Here is a 24,387-nt window from a genome sequence, read left to right as displayed (position 1 = left end):
CAATTTTTGAGAAGCCCAGGAATTGATTCTAGCTATAAATTCTCTCCAATAATGCCTTACAACCCAATGTACTCAATTTCCTAGCAATGAGAGGCACCCCCAAATATCTAAGTGGCAATTCACTCTCCTTGAAATACATTTTACTTTAAATTTGTCTCTTTACTTCTTGAGAAGCACCAGCATAGCTACATATGCAGTATCATTTCAAAAGAACTAATCAATTTAGAGATTCTCTAAAATCACTTATAAAGTCTAGTTTCACATAGTAATAGCATCTCCACTAAAATCATGTAAATTACCTAACCAAAAAGCACTCTTCGGTATTTTACCTACTCATTTTTCAATATAAACTCCAACAGATTTTTCTGTTTCTTTCTCTATTTTTTTTTTTTTTTTTGTTTTTGTTTTTTATTTTATTATTATTTTTTATTTCTTGAAGGGAGAGAGAGAGAGAGAGAGAGAGAGAGAGAGAGAGAGGAACATAATTCACGTTTTTTCAATTGTAGTGGCCTCTGCTGGTGGGCTAGCCACTCGGGGTGGGGTTGAGAGCGGTGAGGAGCTTGGCCATGACGGCATCATTGGCAGCGGTGAAGGATGAAAGGGCGAGGAGAGAGAGTGAGAGAATGAAAGTAGAGAGATAAGAAGGGTCCTCGAGTGACCCATTTCTAGATAGAGAGATATAGAGAGCCAGAGGGAGGGTTGGGATTGTTTTTACAGACGTGAGAAGGGGTTGTCTCTGTGCTTGTTTTGCGAAGGGTGTTGGGTTGGGGAGGGGGTTTCTGTTGGAGTGGCAATGAGGTGAGGAACTCATTTGGGCCCCTAGCTTCCATTCTTCTTCAGCAGCCGTTTGGTTACTGAGAAAATTGAATAAGAAGAAATGGAATATTCGAAGTATTTTTGATAGGCTTTAAAGTTTTTCACTCACTTTCGGGAAGAGCATGTGGATGAAGGCAATTTCGAAACTTTTCCCTGACTATCCGTTTGATTGTTGGGAAGGTGAAGGAAAAGAAGGGAAAGTGAAAGTTTTGAGCTTCGTGTTGTATGGGTTTCTGAGTTAGTGGTAGAATTACCTTTCTTGAGTTCAGGTCAAGGTTGCTAGTGGTTACCTTTCCCTTCGATTCAACCGTGGTGGGACCAGAGAGGTTGACCGAGAGCTAATTATTGTAGCAAAAAATGTCTTTAACATGCTCTGAAGATAATCTGCGGGAGCTAAAAAAATGGCTCATATTAGCTATATTTAGCTAATATGTAGCTTTTAGAGTATTTGTTGGAGATGTTCTAAGTAAGCAATGTGAGACTTAGCGCCAATGAGTGTCTGGGTTACTTATTTTCCCAATATGAGACCGGGTGTTATGCCATATGGACTAAATTCACAACAGACCTCTTCCCCCAACTTACTACTTTGTGCATGGGATTCACTCGGTTTCCCCAACAAAACCCCGATCATTTTTTTTTAATGTAAATTAGTGCGTATTTACTTTGTTTTAATGTCTATTTTTTATGTAAAAGAAACTCCAACAAATTAGTGCACATGAGATTTACCTTTTTTTCCCCCTATAAATTACTCTTTCTAAATCAAATTGCCCTTTCTTGCCCCTTAGAATGATGGAGCTATTAGGTTACTGGTTTTGAACTGTCAGATCGATAATTCTATTATTCTTGAAGAAATAAGACAACTCTGCTCAGGGAGACGAAGACAAATTATGTTGCTAGCGTATATTTATTTGCTGTCTGGGATATTGCAACAATTTGAACTGCATTAGAAGCTGATAAGAAGCTCCAAAAGATCCTTTTTCCTAGCTGAATCAGGTTGATGGAGGGTAGTGAAATTCACAGAAGGCTATGCTTTCTATCCCAAGTTGCTTTCTCTTTAATCTTTGACCTAATTTATGTGATTTGTAAAACTTATTTCATTCATCCTTCATGCATCCACTTTTCTTCATTGTTATCTCTGCATAATTGTATCTATGATGTTAGAAATTAATGTAGCATTGTGGTAACTTTTGAAATTCTAGTTTTATTGTTGTCAGTAACAAGTTGTACGTTTCCTTTTTATGGATTGCGCCCCTCTGCACTTTCTGAAATATACTTTACTTATCAAAAAAAAAAAAAGTTGTTTGTTTCCTAAAATTTAGGTGGTTCAATCGTGAGATCAAATTTCTTCCTTATTTCTTATTAGATGACAGAAGTCATATTCTCATTTTTTTTTACTGATATTTTCCAGTTCCTTACACTAGATAGTTTCCCAACAGGTGCTCGGCAACCAGGGTTATGACGGTGCGGCTGCTGATGTGTGGTCATCTGGAGTCATCCTCTATGTTCTAATGGCTGGTTATCTTCCATTTGATGAGTTTAACCTTCCAACTCTGTACAAAAAGGTGTCCTGCTATCATTGTACTTCAGATTAATTCCGTAGATTATGGATTTTCTTAGGGATCTATAGTATGAATTCAATACTTTGTTAGATGCCTACACTTTCTGCAGATTCATTTCCTTCTGTTTTAAGTTGTGATGTACATGTGGCAAGGATCATTTTGTCCCCCACCTCATTTTGCCTGTACTGTCTAGAGTTATGTCTCACATTCGAGGAGGTTGGCATGATGAATTCATATAACATAGACACTATTACTATGTATTTCTTCTCATGTATAGGGTTTTAGCTTAAAAAACTGCCCATTTTATTCAGTTATTACTTCCATGAAGAACGAGAAACCTTTCTCGGTGGACTGAATGTGAGTCGCAATAGTTAAAGTATCGATTAAGTTACTAAATTTGCATTTTCCTATAAGCTTAAGTTTTTAGGACAAGTAGTTATTTAACATGGTATCAAAGCCAAAGGTTTTGAGTTCGAATTTTGACTACGTCATTTACCTCACATTTCAATTAAATATTCCACGTGTTGGGCTTCACCTATTAAAAGGGAGTCTGAGCCCACACGTAAAGAGGAGTGTTAAAGTATTGATTAAGTGATTAAATTTATCTCTTCGTATAATCTTAAGCTTTTAGGACAAGTGATGATTTAACAACAATAACGTATTAGTTCACAAGTATCATTGGGAGCTACTAACTAAATGCACTTGTGGTTGATTTGTAGATAAATGCAGCAGAATTTTCTTGTCCACTTTGGTTTTCTCCAGAGTTGAAGTTGTTGATACACAAGATACTTGATCCCAATCCTAAAACAGTAAGTACTTTGTTTCACCATCAGATCCCAAAACTTTTAGTATTTTGTTTCACCATCTGCAGAAAATGGAATTGCTTTTGCTATTTACACATAATTGTAAATTCATGCTCTGTTTAGGAACTGCATTGTGTGCCAATTTGCTTCTCAATTATCTGAATTACATGTCGTGTATGACTTGGAATAACTTTTCGTATGTGGTATAGTATGATATTTATTTCAAACATGCTTTCCTACTACTTCTAGGACTTGTTAGAGGGTGATTATATGTTACACTTGACATAGGTGATTGGCAAATGCCTACACACTAATGATTAATTTTTTATAGGCCTGTCCCTCTTACAAATATGACGGAAATGTTAAGATGAGTATGCCCTTAAAGTGCTGATATCAATTGAGTTAGTTTCATGTTATATGCTTCTAACTTCAACAAAATGAAATGCGGGGTAAGCCCTAAACCTTAATATCATATGTGTTAAAGTTGATATGGTGGTGAAAAGGGTGAAGATTAGGGCTGTAAGTAAATTGAGATGTTCTTGAACAGCTCGCGAGCTTAGCTCGTTTAAGTTTGACTCAAGATTGGTTCATTTAATAAACGAGTCGAGCTTGAACAATAATTTTTGCTTGAATAGTAAATGAGCAAAACTCGTTTAAGCTTGACTTGGCATGGTGATATACACACATATTAACATATATGTATGTGTTATATGTTGTATCATGATACGTTTAGATTTTCCTAGGGCTAGGTGGCACTGCCGTAGCCACCAAGCAACCCCAAGCCGGCTGGAATAAGGAGTTTAATTCTCCATATATTATTTCCTTAAGTATTTAGTTTAATAAGGAATGTATTTTCCATTAGTTATTTTCTTCTTAGTTTGTTTTCCTACATTGTGTTATGACGGCTAGACCTAATGGTTATGTCTTATGACCTAGCCGTCATCTATTTAAGTGTAATCCTACTCAAGGAATAAGCATGCTGAATATTATGAAAACCTAGACCTTTTTGGTTGTTTTGGAGATCAAGGCTTTCTCGAAGTAGCCATTGGAGATCACGGCTCTCTCGAAGTAGCCCATATCTTTTCTTTTGTTCCTTTTTATTATTTGATTGCATCAAGTGGTATCAGAGCGAAGGTTGATTGTTTTCTACAACAATCTTCGATCCACATCATCACCATGCCTTTTTGGAATGAAGAAGAACGAGCGAGGCTAGACAAGGTGCAGTCAGAATTCCTTGCGTACAAAGAAGAAGCGATCAAACGAATGGAGGAGATCAGGAAAAGAATTGAAAGTTTTTCTGCACCACGCACCTCTCCGACAACAAAAAGTGACCGGTTGATGCCAAAGCCCCAAGCGGTGTTAGAGACGCAAACAAGAAACAAGAAAGCTAAGGATTCTACAAAACCTCTGGTTGCCACAACACTTCTCTTTGGGGCTAAGGATGCAGCTCTTTTGGGGAGAACCAGTGAACGACAACATGGACAACATGTTCCTGTTGAAGAGTACAAGCAGAATGCGTCTATTCTTGTTCCTGGTGATATAATTAGTGTTGAAGGCCCTGGTGATAGTGTTTATTCAGGTTCGACATGCAAACAGGGAGAGATAGAAGCCGTGGTCATTGCTACTGGAATTCATACATTTTTTGGCAAGGCTGCTCACTATGCTGGACAAGACCTGGTGCCGAAATTCAGAGCTGGTGAGCCATGGAAGAAGGTTTTTGGCCCAGTATTTATCTATCATAATTCTGCACCTATCGGAGATGATCCATTTTGGCTATGGGAGGATGCTAAAATACAGATGATGAATGAAGTCCAAAGCTGGCCTTATAGTTTTCCAGCTTTTGAGGATTTTCAAAAGGTTGTTCTTGACAAGGAGATGCTGGAGCAGAATGTGAAGGAGGAAGAAGAGATGAAGCCAAGGTTGGAAGCGCAGGGACTGATTTTTGCAAAACCAAAATTCTTCCTTGGGGACAAGGAAGATGTTAGGGGAGAGGGATGATACGTTCAGATTTTCCTAGGGCTAGGTGGCACTACCGTAGCTACCAAGCAACCCCAAGCCGGCTGGAATAAGGAGTTTAATTCTCCATATATTATTTCCTTAAGTATTTAGTTTAATAAGGAATGTATTTTCCATTAGTTATTTCCTTCTTAGTTTATTTTCCTACATTGTGTTATGACGGCTAGACCTAATGGTTATATCTTATGACCTAGCCGTCATCTATTTAAGTGTAATCCTACCCAAGGAATAAGCATACTGAATATTATGAAAACCTAGACCTTTTTGGTTGTTTTGGAGATCAAGGCTCTCTCTCGAAGTAGCCATTGGAGATCACGGCTCTCTCGAAGTAGCCCATAGCTTTTCTTTTGTTCCTTTTTATTATTTGATTGCATCATATCATATATGTTATATAAATTTTATTAATATATTATATATTAGATGTTTTTTTTGATAAATAATGAATATATTCAAACAAAGCACAGAGGGACATGACCCAAGTACACAGAAAGTATACAAGAGAACTCCTAACCCATAGAGAAAGAAGAACATAAAGCTAAAAACTCAGAAAAAGTAGAAACATGCGAAGTATGCCATGCCACTCTCCATGTATACAGGGTTTGTAGCACCAACTTTTTCAAATCTAACAGGCAATTTTCATGATCGTCAAAGCTTCATGCATTCCGCTCTCACCAAATACACCACATCAAATACAATAAAGTTATCCTCCATTTGCGCAACGCAATACGGTTTTCCAACTGTTCCCTCCAACCTCCCAACAACTCGCTTACCCCGCGAGGCATGACCTAAGCAACACCAAAAAGCTGAAGAAGCACATTCCACATCTTTGTTGCAACCTCACAATCAAGGAATAAATGATCGATAGACTTCCCACAATTCTTCCACATACAACACCATTGCAGCACAATAATATTCCTCTTACGTAAACTATCCAAGGTTAATATTTTCCCTAGAGTCGCTGTCCACACAAAGAATGCCACTCTCATGGGAGCCTTAACTGTCCAAATACTCTTCCAAGGAAAATTGGACCGTATAGGAGTAGATAATACCTGATAGTAAGACTTTACTTCAAAGAACTTCCTTTTCGATGGAATCCAACAAATCATATCCTCACCTCCATACCTAACTTCTTGAGAATACAACAACTCAAAGAAGCTAGAGACCACGTTCACCTCCCAATCAGGCACTGGTCGAATAAATAGAACATTCCAATGAATGTTATCATTTTGGAACTGCATATTCTCCTCCACCCACGTATCTTTATCACATGCTATAATGGACAACTATGGAAAGAGGACCTTCAAAGGTAGTTCCCCACACCACATATCATGCCAAAACAACAGTATAGAGCCATCTCCTACATCATAACACACGTGATGCGCAAAACATCCCATCCCCTCCTTATACATTTCCATACTCCCACTCCATAGGGCCCCCCTTTCTACTTAGAACACCAACCACCGCTTATACTATCATATTTAATATCCACTAACCTCCTCCACAAAGCATCCCTTTCCGTAGCAAACCTCCACAACCACTTACCCAACATGGCACGATTAAACTGAAGCATGTTTCTCACCCCTAATCCCCCTGAGTTCTTCAGAGTACATACCTTTGACTAATTCACCCAATGGAACTTAAATTCATTACCAATACCTCCCCAAAGAAAGTCCCTTTGAAGTTTTTCTAGTCGATTAGCCACTCCCACTGGAAGCAGGAAGAGGGACAAATAATATGTGGGTAAGTTAGAGAGAGTAATTTTGATCAACATTAACCTGCCACCCTTTGATAAATATAATCTCTTCCAACCAGCCAATCTATTCTCCATCTTCTCAATAATACTACTCCAAATAGTGGAAGCCTTATAGCGAGCACCCAAAGGAAGACTCAAATACTTTATCGGCAACAAAGCCACACTAGACCCAAGAATGCTAGCCAATCCCTCCACATCCCCTACCTCGCCTACTGGAACAATTTCGGACTTAGACAAATTGATTTTCAACCCCGATACATCTTCAAAACAAAGCATATAAGAATAAAGTACTTTTAGTACATAAAAAGTTGTGCCAATAAAAAAGCTTATTAGTTTGGTAAAAAAACTAAAAAGGCAGTTCTTTGACTTTTTTGCTCTAAAAAATGCCAAACGTACTTTAGAGAAAAAGCTTAAAAATGAAGCTTTTTATAAAAAGTTTTTTTTAGAAGCTATATTTTCCAACGCAATGAAGCTATATTTTCCAACGCAATCCCAAACGAGCTTTTAATTGACTAGACAATATGTTACTTGAAGTTGTTATTGATGATAGGTAAGGATGTCTTTGAAATTTATCAAGCTTTTGGCCTTCTTAGTCGTGCTTTACGAGAAAGAAAGTCTTCAGTCTCCATACGTGAAATCAGCCGAAAGTGGAAAGATTTGACATAATCCTCAGCTTTTTAGACGAGATCATATTTAATCTTATAAGTACAATGTAACAGGTTTTTTGGGGTTTTAGGGATTTTAGGGAGTGAAGAGCGAATTGTAAGAGAGAAGATTAGATGTAATGAATTTGAGAAAGGAATTTGTACTGAATTTTACTGAATTTAATGATAAATTGGCAATTTCGAGGATGCCAGGGCCTCCAAAGACACAATCAATTCACTATCAAAAGCTGCTTCAGTCTATTACCCGCTGGACTTATATACTGTCCATTAGGTATTACAAAACGTATAAGGAATTGAATAAAACGGCTAACCCTTACTGAAAGCATAAAACGACATTAACGAAAACATAAAACGCAAGAGGACCGGACTCCTCAAAACACAACCGTTTAGGCTTGGAGAAGGTTGAATCCAGATGGCACGCACCTCCCCTAAGCCCCACTCTCTTGCTGCCACGTACCCCCTTGTCTTCTGAACTCAACTATCACTTCCACACCTTCTCTCTTTAATCTCGATCAAACTTCAAGCTTCCACCTTTAGACTCCATCCTCAAAGCTCCACCAGCCGCTTCAAGGAACAACGGTGACAATACCCCTCCGATTAAAACACCTTGCCCATAAGGTGGGGGTAGGCGTTCTTCAGAGCATAAAACTCCTCCCAAGTCGCATCATCGGCGGTTTTGCCCTCCCAACGGATGAGGAGTTCGATGAGCGGGCGATTGTTGCACGGACGCGAATGACGGTCGACCACCTCCACGGGTTCCGGCCGGAAAACTCCATGGGAATCAATTGGGGGTAGCTTTGGCACGGGGGTGACAGTGGACCCTAATTTCAGTTTTAGTTGAGAGACATGGAAAACGGGGTGGACTTGGGACTCCATGGGCAGATCGAGTTCATAGGCCACAGCACCCACCTTCCGAATAATGGTGAAGGGACCATAAAATCGAGGAGCAAGTTTGAGCGATCGGCGGTGGGCCACAGTTGTCTGCCGGTAGGGTTGGAGGCGGAGGTAAACCTGCTGATCTAGCTCAAATTTTCTCTCTGTCCGTCTGATGTCTGTATATTTTTTCATGCGTTGTTGAGCCTGCTTTAGATTGTGGTTGAGAATGGAGAGGATTTGCTCCCTTTTGCGGAGGACCTCATCCACTGCTTGTACTCGGGTTGTGCCCGGAATGTAGCTTAGGAGTCTAGGTGGTGGAACACCATAGACCACTTCGAAAGGGGTCAACTTGGTAGAGTGCCAAGAAGTATTATAGGAATACTCGGCCCAGGGTAACCAGTAAGACCAGTTTTTAGGGCTGTCTTGGGCAAAACAGCGTAGGTAGTTCTCTAAGGCCTTGTTGACAATTTCAGTTTGACCATCAGTCTGAGGATGGTAACTGGTGCTGAATTTCAATGTAGTGCCTTGTAGCCGAAAGAGTTCACTCCAGAATGTACTTGTGAAGGTAGTGTCTCTGTCCGAGACAATGGAATTTGGCATTCCATGTAGCTTAAACACGTTAGCAATAAAAATCTAAGCTATCTTGGCTGCTGAGTAGGGGTGAGATAAGGTGATGAAATGGGCATATTTAGACAAGCGATCAACAACTACAAAGATTACCGAATACCCCTGGGATAAGGGCAATCCCTCCACAAAATCCATAGAAATATCGGTCCAAACCCTAGAGGGAATGGGAAGTGGCTGCAGCAAGCCCGCAGGGAAGAGATTATCATGCTTGTTTATTTGGCATGTGTCACACTCCCTGATGAAGTCTTTGATATCCCGTCTCATACCTTGCTAATAGAAGTTCCTTTTAGCCCGATGGAGGGTTTTCTCATATCCCGAATGCCCAGCCATAGGATCACTATGGACATAGAGTAAAACCTGGGCCTTAAGTTGTGGGGAATCACCCAACACAATTCTGTTTTTATACAGAAGAATTCCATCTCGGAGAGAATACCTTCGGGTACTGAGCTCATGATTCTTCCATTGAGTTAGTAAAAGCTGTAACTTAGGATCAAGTAAATACTGAGCCTTTAAGTCATCCACCCAACCAAGGACCGGAAGAGATAAGATAGACAAGGAAATATCCGCAGCCTCCGAGTCTCTTCGAGATAGAGCATCCGCCACTGTATTTTCCACCCCTTTTTTGTATTCCACCAAGAAATCATAGCCTAGGAGTTTTGTGAGCCATCGCTGCTGGAATGGAGTATCAACTTTTTGTTCTAACAAGAACTTTAGGCTCTGTTGGTCAGTTCAAATGACAAAGGACTGTCCCAAGAGGTAGGGTCCTTTATGCACAGCTGTCACTAGAGCAAAGAGCTCTTTCTCGTAGGTGGACATGTGGAGTGCCTTTCCTTTGAGGGCCTAACTGAGGAAGACAATAGGGCGGTTTTCTTGCATTAGGACTGCACCCACACCTACTCCACTAGCATCACATTCAATTATGAACGGTTGTGAGAAATTTGGGAGGGCTAGCACCAGGGCTTGTGTCACAGCCTGTTTCAAAGCCTCAAAGGCAGCTTGAGCTACTGCTGTCCATGCAAAAGAATTCTTTCGAAGCATCTGAGTGAGAGGGGCAGCAATGGAACCATACCCTCTTATAAATTTACGATAATACCCCGTTAACCCTAGAAATCCCCTCAAAGCCTTTAGGGTTTTAGGGAAAGGCCATTCTACCATGGCTTTAATCTTGCTCAGGTCAGCACAGACTCCTTGAGCTGAGACTATGTGTCCCAAATACTTTACCTCCAAACAAGCAAATTTACACTTAGACAATTTAGCAAATAAGGAATTCTGCCTCAAGGTCTCTAGTGTTAAGGAGAGATGAGTGAGATGGGTTTCCAAATCCTTACTATAAACTAAGATATCATCAAAAAAGACTAAGATGAATTTTCTTAAGTAAGGTTGAAAGACATGGTTCATGAGGCTTTAAAAAGTGGAGGGGGCATTGGTCAGCCTAAATGGCATAACTAAAAACTCGTAATGGCCTTCATGAGTACGGAAGGCTGTTTTAGGGATGTCCTCATCAATTGCCCTAGTTTGGTGGTACCCGGACCTTAAGTCGAGTTTAGAAAAAAAATTTGAGCCCCATAACTTGTCTAACAGTTCATCAACCAATGGAATAGGAAACTTATCTTTAATAGTTACCTTATTCAAAGCCATATAGTCCATACACATGCGCCAAGTGCCATCAGCCTTCCGAACTAGCAAGACAGGGGATGAGAAAGGGCTGTGGCTAGGTCAGATAACACCCGTGTGCAGCAATTCTTTGACAATCTTCTCAATTTCTGCCTTTTGATAAAAGGGGTAGCGGTAGGGTCTGACAGAAACCGGTTGAGCCCCAGGTTGTAGAGTAATAGAATGATCTTGAACTCTGCGTGGAGGTAGGGCAGTGGGTTCTGTAAAAACGTCCCCAAAAGTCCCAAGAAGGGCGGCCACAGGAGGTGGAAGGCCTTGCTGGATTGGTGAGGACGGTTGTCCATGTAAGGATAGACAGTGAGCAGGGCAACTTAGGAGTTGTAAAACTAGACCCTTCTGTTCCTGCTTAGGCAACCGAAAAGATTCACTCCCCTCCAAGCTCAAGTGTGGACCTTGTTTCAGGCCATGCAAAATGCAAGGGTCCCCATCATGCTGGAATTCCATCATGAGCTGCAGAAAATCCCATATGATAGGCCCCAAGGTACGGAGCCATTGAATTCCTAAAACAGCATCGCAGCCAACCAAAGGGAGAATAAAGAAGTTAGTTCGAAAACTAGACCCCTGGATTTTGAGCTCCACCTCTTTACAGCAACCGGGGCTAGGAATCTCAGCGCCGTTAGCAATTTTCACCCTAATAGGATCCTTTACCAAAGGTCGAATGCCAAGTGTAGCCGCTAATTTTGTGTGAACAAAATTATGGGTACTACCCGAGTCGATTAGAATCACAATAGGGTGCAATTTGAGAAACCCCACAAGCCACATAGTCTTCGGATGGGGGGTGCTAGTAATGGCATTGAGGGAAATTTCCGGGAATTCTTCTAAAAAGAATTCTCCTGGATCCTCCTCAGCAGGTCCGGTAGCCTTGTCCGGGTCAGGAGGTGGCTCATCCGTAACTTCAATTAGAAAGAGTTTGGGAACAGCACAAACGTGTCCCCTTGTCCATTTAGAATCACAAGAATAACAGAGCCCTTTGCACCTTTGTTCCTCCATTTGGGCCTGTGTTATCTTCTGTACTGAAACCAAGGCTTGGCTCGGTTTAGACCCTTCTTTACCCGATAGACCCCCCCCCCCCTGTAGGCTGGTTGAAAGGCTGGGAATATTGGCCTGGGGCAGTATTCCGAGAGGAATTTGGGTACAGAGGGCTTTTAGTGAAACCAGTCGGCAACTAGACACTAAGGCCTTGGTTTGTCTGATGGTAGTGGGAAGAATTAAAAGATGAGCGGGGGTACCTCTTAGTGGTCAGCACACATTCTTCTTGCATTCGGGCGAGGGAATAAGCATCCACCAATGTTCGAGGATTCAACATCCTAACGGGGAGCTGGATTTCACCCTTAAGACCGCCCAAGAAACAGCTGAGTTTGTGAAATTCCGGTAGGTGCTGCACCTTCAAAGCCAGTGTGTCAAATTGGTTTTTGTAATCCTCCAGGGTGCCGTCCTGCTTTAATTTAGACAGTGTCTCCATAGGATCATCATAAGACCCTTTGCCAAAGTGGATCTGTAAAGCACGGACGAATTCTCCCCAACCATGAACCGAGTTGCTAGAACGGAGCTCACGAAACCAGATGAGAGCGCGGCCGTCCATATGAAAAGAAGATAATGAGAGGTGATGTTCGTTTGGAGTGTTGTAGTAATCAAAGAACTGTTCAGCCCGGCAGCACCAAGTTTCGGCGTCTTCACCATCAAAACGCGGGAAATCCAAACGAACAGATTTAGGTTTCAAGAGACCCTCACTACCACTAATTCCTCCGAGAAAAAAAATTTCGCCCCCCACCCCCCCCCCCCCAAATGGTGGAGGAATGTAGTCATAGTTGTGCACCAGGGATTTGGAGCCCCTCCCCCCCCCCCCCCCCCCTGGCTTCTGATTGCTTCAAGATCAAGGCCTCCAACTGATCCATTTGGGTTTGCAAGGTCTGTACCATGCCAGTAAATTCTGAGTGAGACACAGGTGCATTTTCTTCAACCATAATCATACAACGGGTTTTCATGCGCAGGTAAATATGAGGCTCTGATACCAATTTGTAACAGGTTTTTTGGGGTTTTAGGGATTTTAGGGAGTGAAGAGCGAATTGTAAGAGAGAAGATTAGATGTAATGAATCTGAGAAAGGAATTTGTATTGAATTTAATGATAAATTGGCAATTTCGAGGATGCCAAAGCCTCCAAAGACACAATCAATTCACTATCAAAAGCTGCTTCAGTCTATTACCCGCTGGAGTTATATACTGTCCATTAGGTATTACAAAACGTATAAGGAATTGAATAAAACGGCTAACCCTTACTGAAAGCATAAAACGATATTAACGAAAACATAAAACGCAAGAGGGCCGGACTCCTCAAAACACAACCGTTTAGGCCTGGAGAAGGTTGAATCCAGATGGCACGCACCTCCCCTAAGCCCCACTCTCTTGCTGCCACGTACCCCCTTGTCTTCTGAACTCAACTATCACTTCCACACCTTCTCTCTTCAATCTCGATCAAACTTCAAGCTTCCACCTTCAGACTCCATCCTCAAAGCTCCACCAGCCACTTCAAGGAACAACGGTGAGACACAGCCACACTATCTTTTCAAACTTTCTTGGTTTCTCCCTACAACCACCATTATCAGTTTTTTACCAAATCTTCTCTCTCTCTCTCTCTCTCTCTCTCTCTCTCTTGTCAACAAGACCAAAGAAGCATTGGAAGGGAACAAGTTTGTGGACTTCTTCTTGAAGACTGGAGCCTTGAAGAAGGAAATTGTGCTCCTCCTACAGCGAGAGCATCACCCAGCTCTTTGTCACCATCATTTGCTACTTTCTCCCCTCCAAGGATCACACGATCTAGAAGCTCCCCTCTTCTTCCCTTGCCGCGTATGACTTTATCATAGATCCTAAGAATGCTTGCCTACATAAATTTGGTCCTTTTTTTCCTCTGTCATTTATCATTTTCTTTAGGATTTTCATTTCTATGCTGCAAATCTCTATTTCTTTGTTCATGATGGCTGATCTGTATTTGTTTTTTCCTGTTTATATTATGTAAATTGAAATTTCACTCGAGGTCTAGCTCAAGCTCAATTATTTTGGTTTATTTGAGCCAAGTTCGAATTCGGCCAAAATTGGTTGAGCCGAGTTCAAACAACCTATTAGAGCTCGACTCAAGCTCTTGCCAAGCTTGAGCCGACATATATTTTTGTTGAGTCGAGTTTGAATAGCCAATACTCAGCTCGATTACAGGCCTAGTAAAGAATGTTGCTACTTTAAATCATTTATGAACAAAAAATTAAGAGAATTCAGATGGTGGTCTTTGAGATAAATAGTTTGCCTATTTTCAGTTTTTTTTGAGTTTTGAATTTTTGTTCCTATTTTTCTCTATAGTAGGGGTTTCTTGTATACTTCCTGTGTACTAAGGTTGTGCTTTTTTGCACATTTAATAAAATTGAATTACTTAAAAAAAAGAAGAAGAAGAAGAAGAAGAAGAAGAAGAAGAAGAAGATAAATGTCATTCTGGTCGTGATGCATATAGTGTAATTTTGGTTGTCATTTTATTATTTATTGTTGTTATTATTATTATTATTATTATTATTATTATTTTGAATTCGTTTTGGGGCCACATAGTGGACTTTGTTACATAGAGTTGGACCCAACATAAGTTACAATAGTAACCAACACCGCAAGCAGCTGTGAGTGGCATAATCTGTTCTTTGGGTCATTGTGTTTTGCCGCATGCTGATCAGGAGCACATAACAACTTTTCATCAGACTTTTTATTTTTCTGTCAACTTCTGCGAGATTAAGTAATGATCAAAGTGATACGGTCAGAATTTTAGGGCTTTTGTGGCAGCACACGTGGCAGTATTGGATCCCCAAGCAGCAGTGAATAAGGAGTGGAATCTCCATATTTTATTTCTCTATATGTTTTAGCTAATAAGAAATGTATTTTCATTAGTTTATTTCCTTCCTAGTTAATTTTCCTGCGTGATGTAATGACGGTTATACCTAATAGTTATGTCTTATGACCTAGCCATATTCTATATAAGTGTAACCCAATGAATAAAAGATCATGCTGAATATTATTATCAAACCTAGAATCTTTTTGGTGTCTTAGGAAGTCACGGCACCCTTAAAGTAACCATTGGAGATTACGGCTCTCTCGAAGTAGCCCATATCCCCTTTTCCTTTGTTATTTTACTATTTCATTGCATCAAGTGGCATTAGAGCGAGGTTGATTGTTTTCTACAACAATCTTCGATCCACACCATTACTATGTCTTCCCAATTTTTCTGGAATGAAGAAGAACAAGCAAGGCTAGAAAAGATGCGGTCAGAATTTCTCGTGTGGAAAGATGAGTCTAGCAAACGGATGGAGGAGCTCATGAAAAGAATTAAAAGTTTTTCTCCACCACGTACCTCTCCAACAAGCCAAGCCCCACCCATGCACAACCTACCCCGCTGGCAACAAGAAGTGACCGGATGATGCCAAAGCCCCAAGCTGTGTTAGAGACGCAAACCAGAAACAAGAAAGCCAAGTTAGCAGGGACAACAAAGTCTAAATTTTCTGTAAAAGATTACAATGATCATATGGCTCTGGTTCGTGCGTATGAAGGATGGAAAGATGTAGAAAGAAAAGGATCTGCATACGAGTATTGTTGGAGGAATTTCCTCTCTGTCCAAACACTTCAGGCTATCCATTCTCTTCGGAAGCAGTTGAGCTTCATTTTGAGAGATTCTGGCTTGGTAGATGTACATGAAAGCAATAACAACAGATTACATCACAACCAGTCATTGGTTCATGCAATTATATGTTCTGGCCTTTTTCCTGGCATAGCATTTGTAATGCACAGGGAGACGTCCATGTCTTTCAAAATGATGGATGATGGCCAGGTTTTACTCTATGCGAATTCTGTCAATGCTCGTTACCAGACAATTTCTTACCCATGGCTAGTCTTTGGTGAAAAAGTAAAGATGAATACAGTTTTCATACGCGATTCCACTGGCGTATCTGATTCAATACTGATCCTTTTTGGTGGTGCTCTTAGCCATGGTGTACAGGCTGGGCATTTGAAAGGTTGGAAGTGTTAGAATATATGGAAAATATATTTTCCTTATATTCCATATTTGGTTGATATTGTAATATTCTCTGTTTTCGGTGAATTGTAATCAAATCACATTGATTTAATTACCATATTAGTATTTACTTTAAACCCTATAAATAGGGATCTTTGTATTGTAGACAAGGCAAGTTAATAAGAGCACAATGTAGCCTTTTGGCCTTTACCTTGTAGACGTAGGTCATAGACCGAACCATGTAAATTCTCTGTCTCGTTTCTCTCTCTTACTTTCGTTATTATTCTATTATTATTCTGTCCAATTTGACAGGAAGAGCAGGGAGTGATTTTTGTAAAACCAGAATTCTTCCTTGGGGACAAGGAAGATGTTATGGGAGAGGGATGATACGGTCAGAATTTTAGGGCTTACGTGACAGCATACGTGGCAGTACTGGATCCCCAAGACAACAGTGAATAAAGAATAGAATCTTCATATTTTATTTCCGTGTATGTTTTAGCTAATAAGGAATGTATTTCCATTAGTTTATTTCCTTCCTATTTAATTTTCTTGCATGATGTAATCATGGGTAGACCTAATGGTTATGTCTTATGACTTAGCCATCTTCTATATAAGTGTAACATTAATGAATAAAAGATCATGCTGAAATATTATTATCAAACCTAGAACTTTTTTGGTGTCTTAGGAGGTCACGGCTCCCTTGAAGTAGCCATTGGAGATCACGGCTCTCTCGAAGCAGCCCATATTCCTTTTTCCTTTGTTCTTTTACTATTTGATTGCAGCACAAAGTTACTCAAACTGATCAAGGGTATCATACCATGGCGGTTGGGGCATTTGTAGGATAAATTGCGATATTTGGTTCAATTTTTATGTCTGAGTAAATAATTTCTCCATATAACTGCTGGAAGCTTGAGGTCCTGTTTTATGTTTTTCGCTTTCTGTAATTATTTCCTGTTTTTATTGTAGCGCATTCGGATTGAAGGCATAAAAAAAGATCCATGGTTTCGGAAAAGCTATGTTCCTGTAGGGAATCAAGAAGATGAGGAGGTGAATTTGGATGATGTTCGTGCAGTTTTTGACGACATTGAGGTTGGCTATTGCTTTTCTTTTGCTATGTATGATTGTCTTTCTCATTTAATTAAGAAATTTTCTAATGGAAGTTAGAAAGTTCTCTGATTTTGTAGTGTAACTTCTTAAACATATACAGTAGCTTACAAAATTAACTGTATTGAACTTCTGCTTTTGGCCTTTATCGACCATTTTCTCTGTTTTATTTTATCGACTTGAGTTTCTCTCTAATTATGTTTGGAACTATTGGTATATTGCAGGACAAGTTTGTTTCTGAGAAGTCAGAAAATATTGAAGGGGGTCCTTTAGTAATGAATGCATTTGAGATGATTACACTATCGCAGGGGTTGAATTTATCCGCATTGTTTGACAGGGGACAGGTAGGGTCATCTCCAGCACTTTTGCGATCTCGTCTCCCAAATAGAAGTCCTTGAGTACTTTTCTTATTCTACTATTCCACGAGTCCATAGTGTCTTTGGAGTCAGCATATGGCCATTTTATTCTTTTGCTTGGAAGTGTGGTCAACTTGCTCTGTATTTTCCTAAATTCTTTGTAGTTAATTTACTCTAAGCCCTTTTATTATTCATATCAACTAGTTGAAATTTAGCTGACGGACATTCTGGTTGTCCAAAATGTGCAATGCACAATATGATGGATGGTGTGATTTTATAATATCTACCAACCTCTGAAGCAGAATGATAATGGTTTTTTTTTTTTTTCAAATTTTCTATATATTATTGATGTTCACTATTTATCCTGTTTAGTGACGAAACAAATTTTTAAAAAACGAGATCTGTGGCAGACTATTGCTAGAATAGAACTAGGGAAAATATAATATTTTGGCTTCAATTGGTTGTAATGGATCAGGGGTAAGATATAATAAATGTGGACGTATATTTAATAAAAACAAAGACTATGGGATCGTTTGGCTATACGTTTTAGAGGGTGCTTTTTGCTTTTTTGTTGTAATGTGACATAGAGGTCAAAGTTGTTTGGCTAAAAAGTAAAAAGCTGTCCTCAAAAGTATTGTCAAACAAGCTCTATATATTTTTGGGTTCAATGTTTGTTAATGAAGCACGGCAAGATAAGTTACTTTTGCAATATGTTTAATCAAAATGAGCAAAAACCCAGGGAGTAGGACAAACTCATGGACTAGAATAATGTGATAAACTTCATAGGCACAGAACTTTTGATATAATTTGTTAAAGAGTATTTTGAGGACTATTGGCGGTGTCACACTACAAAAATCTTGATTTCTACAAGGTGACAGAATAATTTTCTTTTTTGGTACAGTTTATGCAGTATTTCCAGGATTATTGAGTAGATACGAAATTTTAGAAGTGCCTCTCTCTCAGGGCTTTCTTGTTCTCCTGCAGGATTACGTCAAGCGACAAACTCGTTTTGTTTCCCGCGAACCAGCAAAAGTCATTATTTCAACTATTGAAGCTGTTGCAAAATCGATGAGTCTCAAGGTCCATACACGTAATTATAAGGTATGAGCCATAGTATCTATCATTCATATAGATGTCCTTTGCTGAAATGCACGTTCGCTGGATCTGCTTCTCTGCCACCACTAACACAACCATCTTAACTAAGCAAGCTGGTTCAAGAAACTGTTCTTCATGCTTGTCATAAAACTTGTCGCAAATGGTTGTCACGATCCTTTGACTCTGCTTATTGTATGATCATAATTGTCCCATGGTTTTCTTATTGTATGATGTCCAATTACTATAGGGGTTACTCTTATATTTTTGTACATTGATTTTTCAAGTCTTAGAGTTTGCATGAGAAATCCTATGCATAAAAAGCACAAGTACTGCTTTCTAGTTTTATTAATGCCTTTTTTTTTTTTTTTGAAAGTTTAATATGTTCTAATTTTTTAATTAAAATATTTTCCCCACAGGTAAGGCTTGAAGGAATAGCTGCAAATAGGGCTGGACAGTTTGCGGTGGTCCTAGAGGTAACTCCCAGATTTGGTTTCGACATCCCTGTTTCTATTTTTTTTTTTGGTAATGATGCCTTCATTTCATGTATAGGTCTTTGAAGTTGCACCATCTCTTTTCATGGTGGATGTTCGAAAGGCTGCTGGGGATACTCTTGAGTATCACAAGGTTAGCTTCTACTTATATCTGTAAATTAAAATTTGATTCCAGGAAATGTGTCCGTATTATCATTATGCTCTGTCAGACCATATTTATGATGAAATTACATTATGTCTTTTCTCTTAATCGCAATCACTTTTGGGGGATTTTCCTTGTCCCTATAGTTCCTTCAACATCCAACATGTATCTAAGTTCTTGTTGGTGCAGATGTTGGTCTTTATGTCACTAAAACATGCCTGGTTGTTTCTCTGTTGATGCTGCCTCTAGTAGTGACTTACAACTAGTACATTCATATCGTTCTACCCTTTCTTTCTTTGCCATTTGTCAATCTCAATAGGGTTGTAAAGGAACTAAGAACAAAAATTATAGCTCGATTATTGAATGAGCCAAACTTGTTGAAGTTCAGTTTGACTCGTTTTGAGCTCGTAAGCAGCTCAAATAAAAACTCTCCTCTACTCGTTTTGAGCTTGTGTTATATAACACACACACACACACACACACAGACACATGCACACACACACACACATATTTATTTATTTACTTTTTCCTTAACCCATCTAGAAATCTAAAAAGCAAAGAATCAGTTTTTTAAAAGACAGAAAATCAGCTCCTTTAAGTGAAGAATAAAAGTGCAATAACAATAATAATAATGAGTTTCCACATCACTTGATGACGGATTCCACATCACTCCCCTAAGCACGTGTTTATTTTTGAACTCTTTGATTTTTGCCAGTCACTGTACCTATCTATAACTTCACCTCGCCAAAACCTTTATTAATAATTTGTGATTTATAGCTTTTTGTGGGCACTTGTCATAGTCTTTTAGGTTCTTCAGATTTTCCCAATCCCATCTCAATCTTTTTCACCAAATATTATCACCATTTCTTTTATCTTCTTTCTTTCTCACTCTCAGCCAACTCTCTCTCTCTCATAACGCGCTTAGCTTCTCACAAGGCCACACCCTACCTCTTCTCTCCCTTCAAGTACTCCAACAGCCTGATCATTGTGGCCATCTAGTTCAACGCTGCTGAAGTTTACGACACAATCAATGGTGTCAAAACAGGTGATCCTGAAGGTGAACAAGAACCGGGATCTAATTCATGAGATTGGTAAGTACTCGAGGTCAAAGATGTACTACAAGAGAAACCCTGGGACAGCAAGACCAACAAATTCAATAGAGGTGTTTTTCCCGGCTACAAATTCCAAGCCCAAGGCACTGGCTGCAGTTGAGATGCTTCAAGACTAGACTCCTAGTCTCGAGCTCAAGCTTGAGTCAAATTCAAACTCAACCAATCTTATGCAAGCCGAGCTTGAACATCCCGGTTGTAGCTCGACTTGAGTTCAAGCCAAGCTTGAGCCAACATGTATTTTTTTGTCGAGCTGAATTTGAACAGCCAATACCCAGCTTGACTCAATTGGATACAGCCTTAAATCTCAACATCCTTATTTCAGCTAGGCTTAAATTATCGATTTCTTGTTTCTTGGTCTCAATTAGACAATTAGCATCAGTCATGGGTATATATGGAGCTTCGACAGGTTGTAGGTGTTTGGTGGGTCAAAAGTTTGTTAAAAGGCATCTGATGGTGCAAAACTTTGGGAAAATTTAACCCCCATCTCCTTATTTTTTCTCTTTTCCTGAATTACATGGTGGCCGACCGTTAAAGATACAATTCACACAAGTAATGACAAGCACCTCAATGAAGACACTAAAGATGCATTCATAATTGAAGACAGTAATAATGAGATAGTTGAAGAAATCTCACAATACATTGAATATAAAATGTTAGAAGATGTATAGTGAGATAGGAGGTGAATAATTGTAACCATTCATAATTGTAGTAGAAGTTGAATGGTTGTGTAGTTGTTATAAATATTAATATAATGATCCCACAATATTCAAAAATCTTACACTGACAATCTGAAATACATCCTTTGGATATCTATCAACTATCATAACCTCTTTCTTGTGGGCCCTTTTTGCAGTTTTATAAGAATTTATGTGGCAAACTGGATAATGTCATTTGGAAATCAAGTGAGGGTAAGGCTAAGTCGAGTCTGCTTAGAACAGTTCCATCGGTGTGATGCAAATGAGAAAGCGGATCAGCAGAGTGGCTATTTCTTTTTAGGGCAAACAATGTACAAACATACAGGGCCTACGTATGCTTAATTGTTTGTCAATTATGGTCTCCTTGTTATTTGAGCAATCAGCATGTTATTGTATTGCAAAATGGGGAGTGCACCAATATATGGTGTACGTTCTTTTCTCACTGATACACCCGGGGGAGAGTTATTGTAATAGTACCCTTAGTAAATAATGGGCTGGGCTGGGCTGGGCTGGGTTTAGATTAATAAAGTTCATATCATGTAATAGACCTTTAGTTATAATGAGCCTGGACTATGTGTATATATAGGCCAATAGTCTATTGGTAGGTTTTATCGAATGGGGTTAGCCATTTTGTGAATTGGAGGCTTGAGCACCTATAATGCTCTAGGAGATCGGACATCTTGAATTGTCCATTTTCTTTATAATTTTGTTACAGTTTTACTCAATCAATTTACTGATCTTCCAATTCTTCTGTAATTCATCATTTATTTCTGTTTCATTCCAATTCCATTACAAATTCCCTAAATCAAAACCCTAGAAATTCAGTACAGTTTTCAGGACTGTTACTAGATTCCGAGATTATAGTTACTAAATCAAGAGGAAGAAATTTTGTAAGCGGAACTAAGCACGCGAGACTATAATTACTAGATTCCGATTTTACTTGAGTTGTCCCTTTGACTAAGCACTACATCAATTACAGGATTCAAACTCGACGAACAACAAAAAGGAGACATCTGTTTCCCTTTCTTTATTTTAGTTTATTTTTTCTCTTTTGATTACTAGAAAAGGAGGCACCCGGTGACCCTCCCTGCCTATGTGACAAGGTATAGAGTAATGATTTACTACCACTTAAATATACAACTTTTCACCATTTTGCCTATGTGGCAAGGTGGTCTCTCATCTTAATTTATTTTTAAAAAATAAAAAAACTCAAAAAGTAGTAGGGGACCACCTTGCCACATATGACCAGTTGTGAAAGTTGTATCTTTGGGTGACATTGAATCATTACTCTTTTTTATAACGTCTGGGTTTAAAGTTCAATTTAAAAATATAACTTTTAAAATGTACAATTTTAAAAAATAATTTTTAAAAATGCAGTTTAACGTTTAACCAAAAAATTATAGATTAAACTTTAAAATTTTTTGGCGTTTTTAAAGAGCACCCGTTGCCCGCCATTTGAAACCGTAAAATTTATTTTTTTTTAAATTGCACTTATTTAAAAACATAATTTTCAAATTATTCAATTTGGTGTAAGATAAAATTGTGGTATTCTGTTTTTCTCTTTTCTTTCCGTCTCTAATTTTTAGGTGCTTGGGTTTCTGGTCCGAGAAATCACAAAAATATTTAATTAAAATAAAAATAAACCCGGGTTTGAACTCAGAAATTCAAACTCTAATATCACATTAAACCACAATTTACCTTAAAAACTTTTAATCATTTGATGAATACTTCAACGTTCTCAACTCAGAATCAGCTAGTCTCTGCCGGATGTGCTGCAATGAACATGTTAATCTTGTTCACTCTTGGGATGGCTATCTCTGCCTCTAATAGTTCAATCGGAATCTCTCTCTATTCGGCTACAGAGAGAGAGAGAGAGAGAGAGAGAGAGAGTCTTCCGTAGTAGATTAGCCTACAAAGACTACAGGTACTACGTAATAATATGCATTTGAATTTCCGGAGGAAGTTTCAAGGGTGGAAGAACTTATCTTTACATTTGCATTTCCATGAGAGAAGATAATAGCTCTCATCTCTCTGAGATGATACCTTCAACTCAGTTCTGTGGGGTGGAGATGGAACCAAAGCAGCCATGCACGGCCGGCAGCTCAAGCACTTGTTAACACACCCAGGAGGCCTTGACCCCAAAACCAGCTTCATTTGCTTCACATGACCTTCACTCTCTCTTCCTAACATCGACCCACCTGCAAAAATACTACTTTGACAAGATTAATTTCTCTCAGAAAACACAAAAAAGAAAAAGAAAAAAAAGAAATGGGTATTTTTTTTTTTACCTGATTTGGAAGGAAATAATGTGAGTGATAAGAAGACCATCACAATGACTGCATTCCTGAGCCCATTTGGGTCTTTTCTTGATGAATAATCTTCCATCAATCCTTTCTCCAAATAAAAGGAAGAGAACATGAGAATCTGCAAAAGGAGATTTGGGGAGGGGGAAGCTACTGCAATGGTGGTGGTGATAGGTACTGATAAAATGCATCTCAGTCTTGAGGGACAGGGCAGGGTCCCAATACAATTAACTTGGTTTTGAAGTGTTTTTGGGGAGCAACAGTAGCTCTGACTTTAAGTTTTCAGCGTGAATGACAGGAGTCTCAGTTCTTTTCATCTTTTTTCTGCCAGAATTGACAATCCTTCCATACCTTTTCAAATTATTGGAGTACCCTTTTTTGTCATCATGCGAGTGGTGAGGCTACTACACTTGTTGTTGACTCGTTCCTGCTGCTTTGGGCTTTTCACTAATGGCCATGAGTCGATGACCTCTTCAGTCTTCCCAGTTCCCATTGGGTTTTTACTTTTTATTCAGGGAAAATATGGAAACAACACTTTGTTCTTTGCTATTTTTAAATTAAGACCAGAATTTCTTCTTTTTTTAAAAAAAAAAAAAAATATTGTTGCCTTGTGCTAAAGTTTTTTCCTTTTAATTCACAACTTTTGACTTATTTCAAGTCATAGCATTCCTAGTAGCCTCACCAAATTTTACTCACCAAAATAACTAAAAATTACTTTTTTCTATTCTGATGAGCCACTTTATTAAAATTCCCCCAGCAGCCTCACCATTTTAACTAGTCAATATTTACTATTCCATTTAAATAATAATTTTTTCATATTTCTTTATTTTTTCTCTATATAATATTTTTATAAAAAATCATTTATATCCATGAAATAAGGACATTATCGTGTGAGAGATGGGAGATGAGAGAAGAAAATGAGAGAAAAAAGGAAAAAGTGTGCTAATCATGTGAGAGAGAAATGTGAAACAAAATTTGGTGAGTGGGTTGTTGAGTGAAAATACCTGGTCTAATTTGACTAGTAATTTCAGTCATCAAATTTTTTTGGTTAAAATGGTGAGGCTGCTGGGAGTGGTTTTTAAGAGTTTTCATCAAATTGGCTCACCAAAATAGCTAAAAAACTAATTTGGTGAGGCTACTAAAAATGCTTAAGAGAAATTACCAACAGTATAGACATGAAAGCAAGCTCTCGTGACTTATCAATTCATTGAAAAACCATCTTTGATGGAGAAATTTACTATGAATGATAAAATATAGAGGAATG

General features: G+C 38.9%; 1 protein-coding gene across 5 annotated transcripts in view; it reads left to right on the top strand.

Annotated features, from left to right (window-relative positions):
- LOC133857000 (CBL-interacting serine/threonine-protein kinase 24-like) overlaps positions 1 to 21,549 on the top strand; it is a 28,590-nt gene extending 7,041 nt beyond the window's left edge. For 3 of the 5 annotated variants that reach the window (XM_062292088.1, XM_062292084.1, XM_062292085.1), the window contains 8 exons: positions 2,238 to 2,378; positions 3,095 to 3,184; positions 16,792 to 16,914; positions 17,154 to 17,273; positions 18,270 to 18,386; positions 18,797 to 18,853; positions 18,930 to 19,004; positions 20,979 to 21,549. In XM_062292088.1, the coding sequence (XP_062148072.1) occupies positions 2,238 to 2,378; positions 3,095 to 3,184; positions 16,792 to 16,914; positions 17,154 to 17,273; positions 18,270 to 18,386; positions 18,797 to 18,853; positions 18,930 to 19,004; positions 20,979 to 21,077 (822 nt within the window). In that variant the 3' untranslated portion in view covers positions 21,078 to 21,549. Of the gene's footprint in view, positions 1 to 2,237; positions 2,379 to 3,094; positions 3,185 to 16,791; positions 16,915 to 17,153; positions 17,274 to 18,269; positions 18,387 to 18,796; positions 18,854 to 18,929; positions 19,005 to 19,988; positions 20,545 to 20,978 lie in introns of those variants that run through there. The other 2 variants (XM_062292086.1, XM_062292087.1) reach the window with 2 other exon arrangements.
- The last annotated feature ends 2,838 nt before the right edge of the window (positions 21,550 to 24,387 follow it).

Source organism: Alnus glutinosa, chromosome 14, assembly GCF_958979055.1.
Source record: "Alnus glutinosa chromosome 14, dhAlnGlut1.1, whole genome shotgun sequence".
NCBI classification, from domain to species: Eukaryota; Viridiplantae; Streptophyta; class Magnoliopsida; order Fagales; family Betulaceae; genus Alnus; species Alnus glutinosa.
The sequence above is the reverse complement of the archived record's forward strand: the minus strand, read 5'-3'. Positions and strand labels throughout refer to the sequence as shown.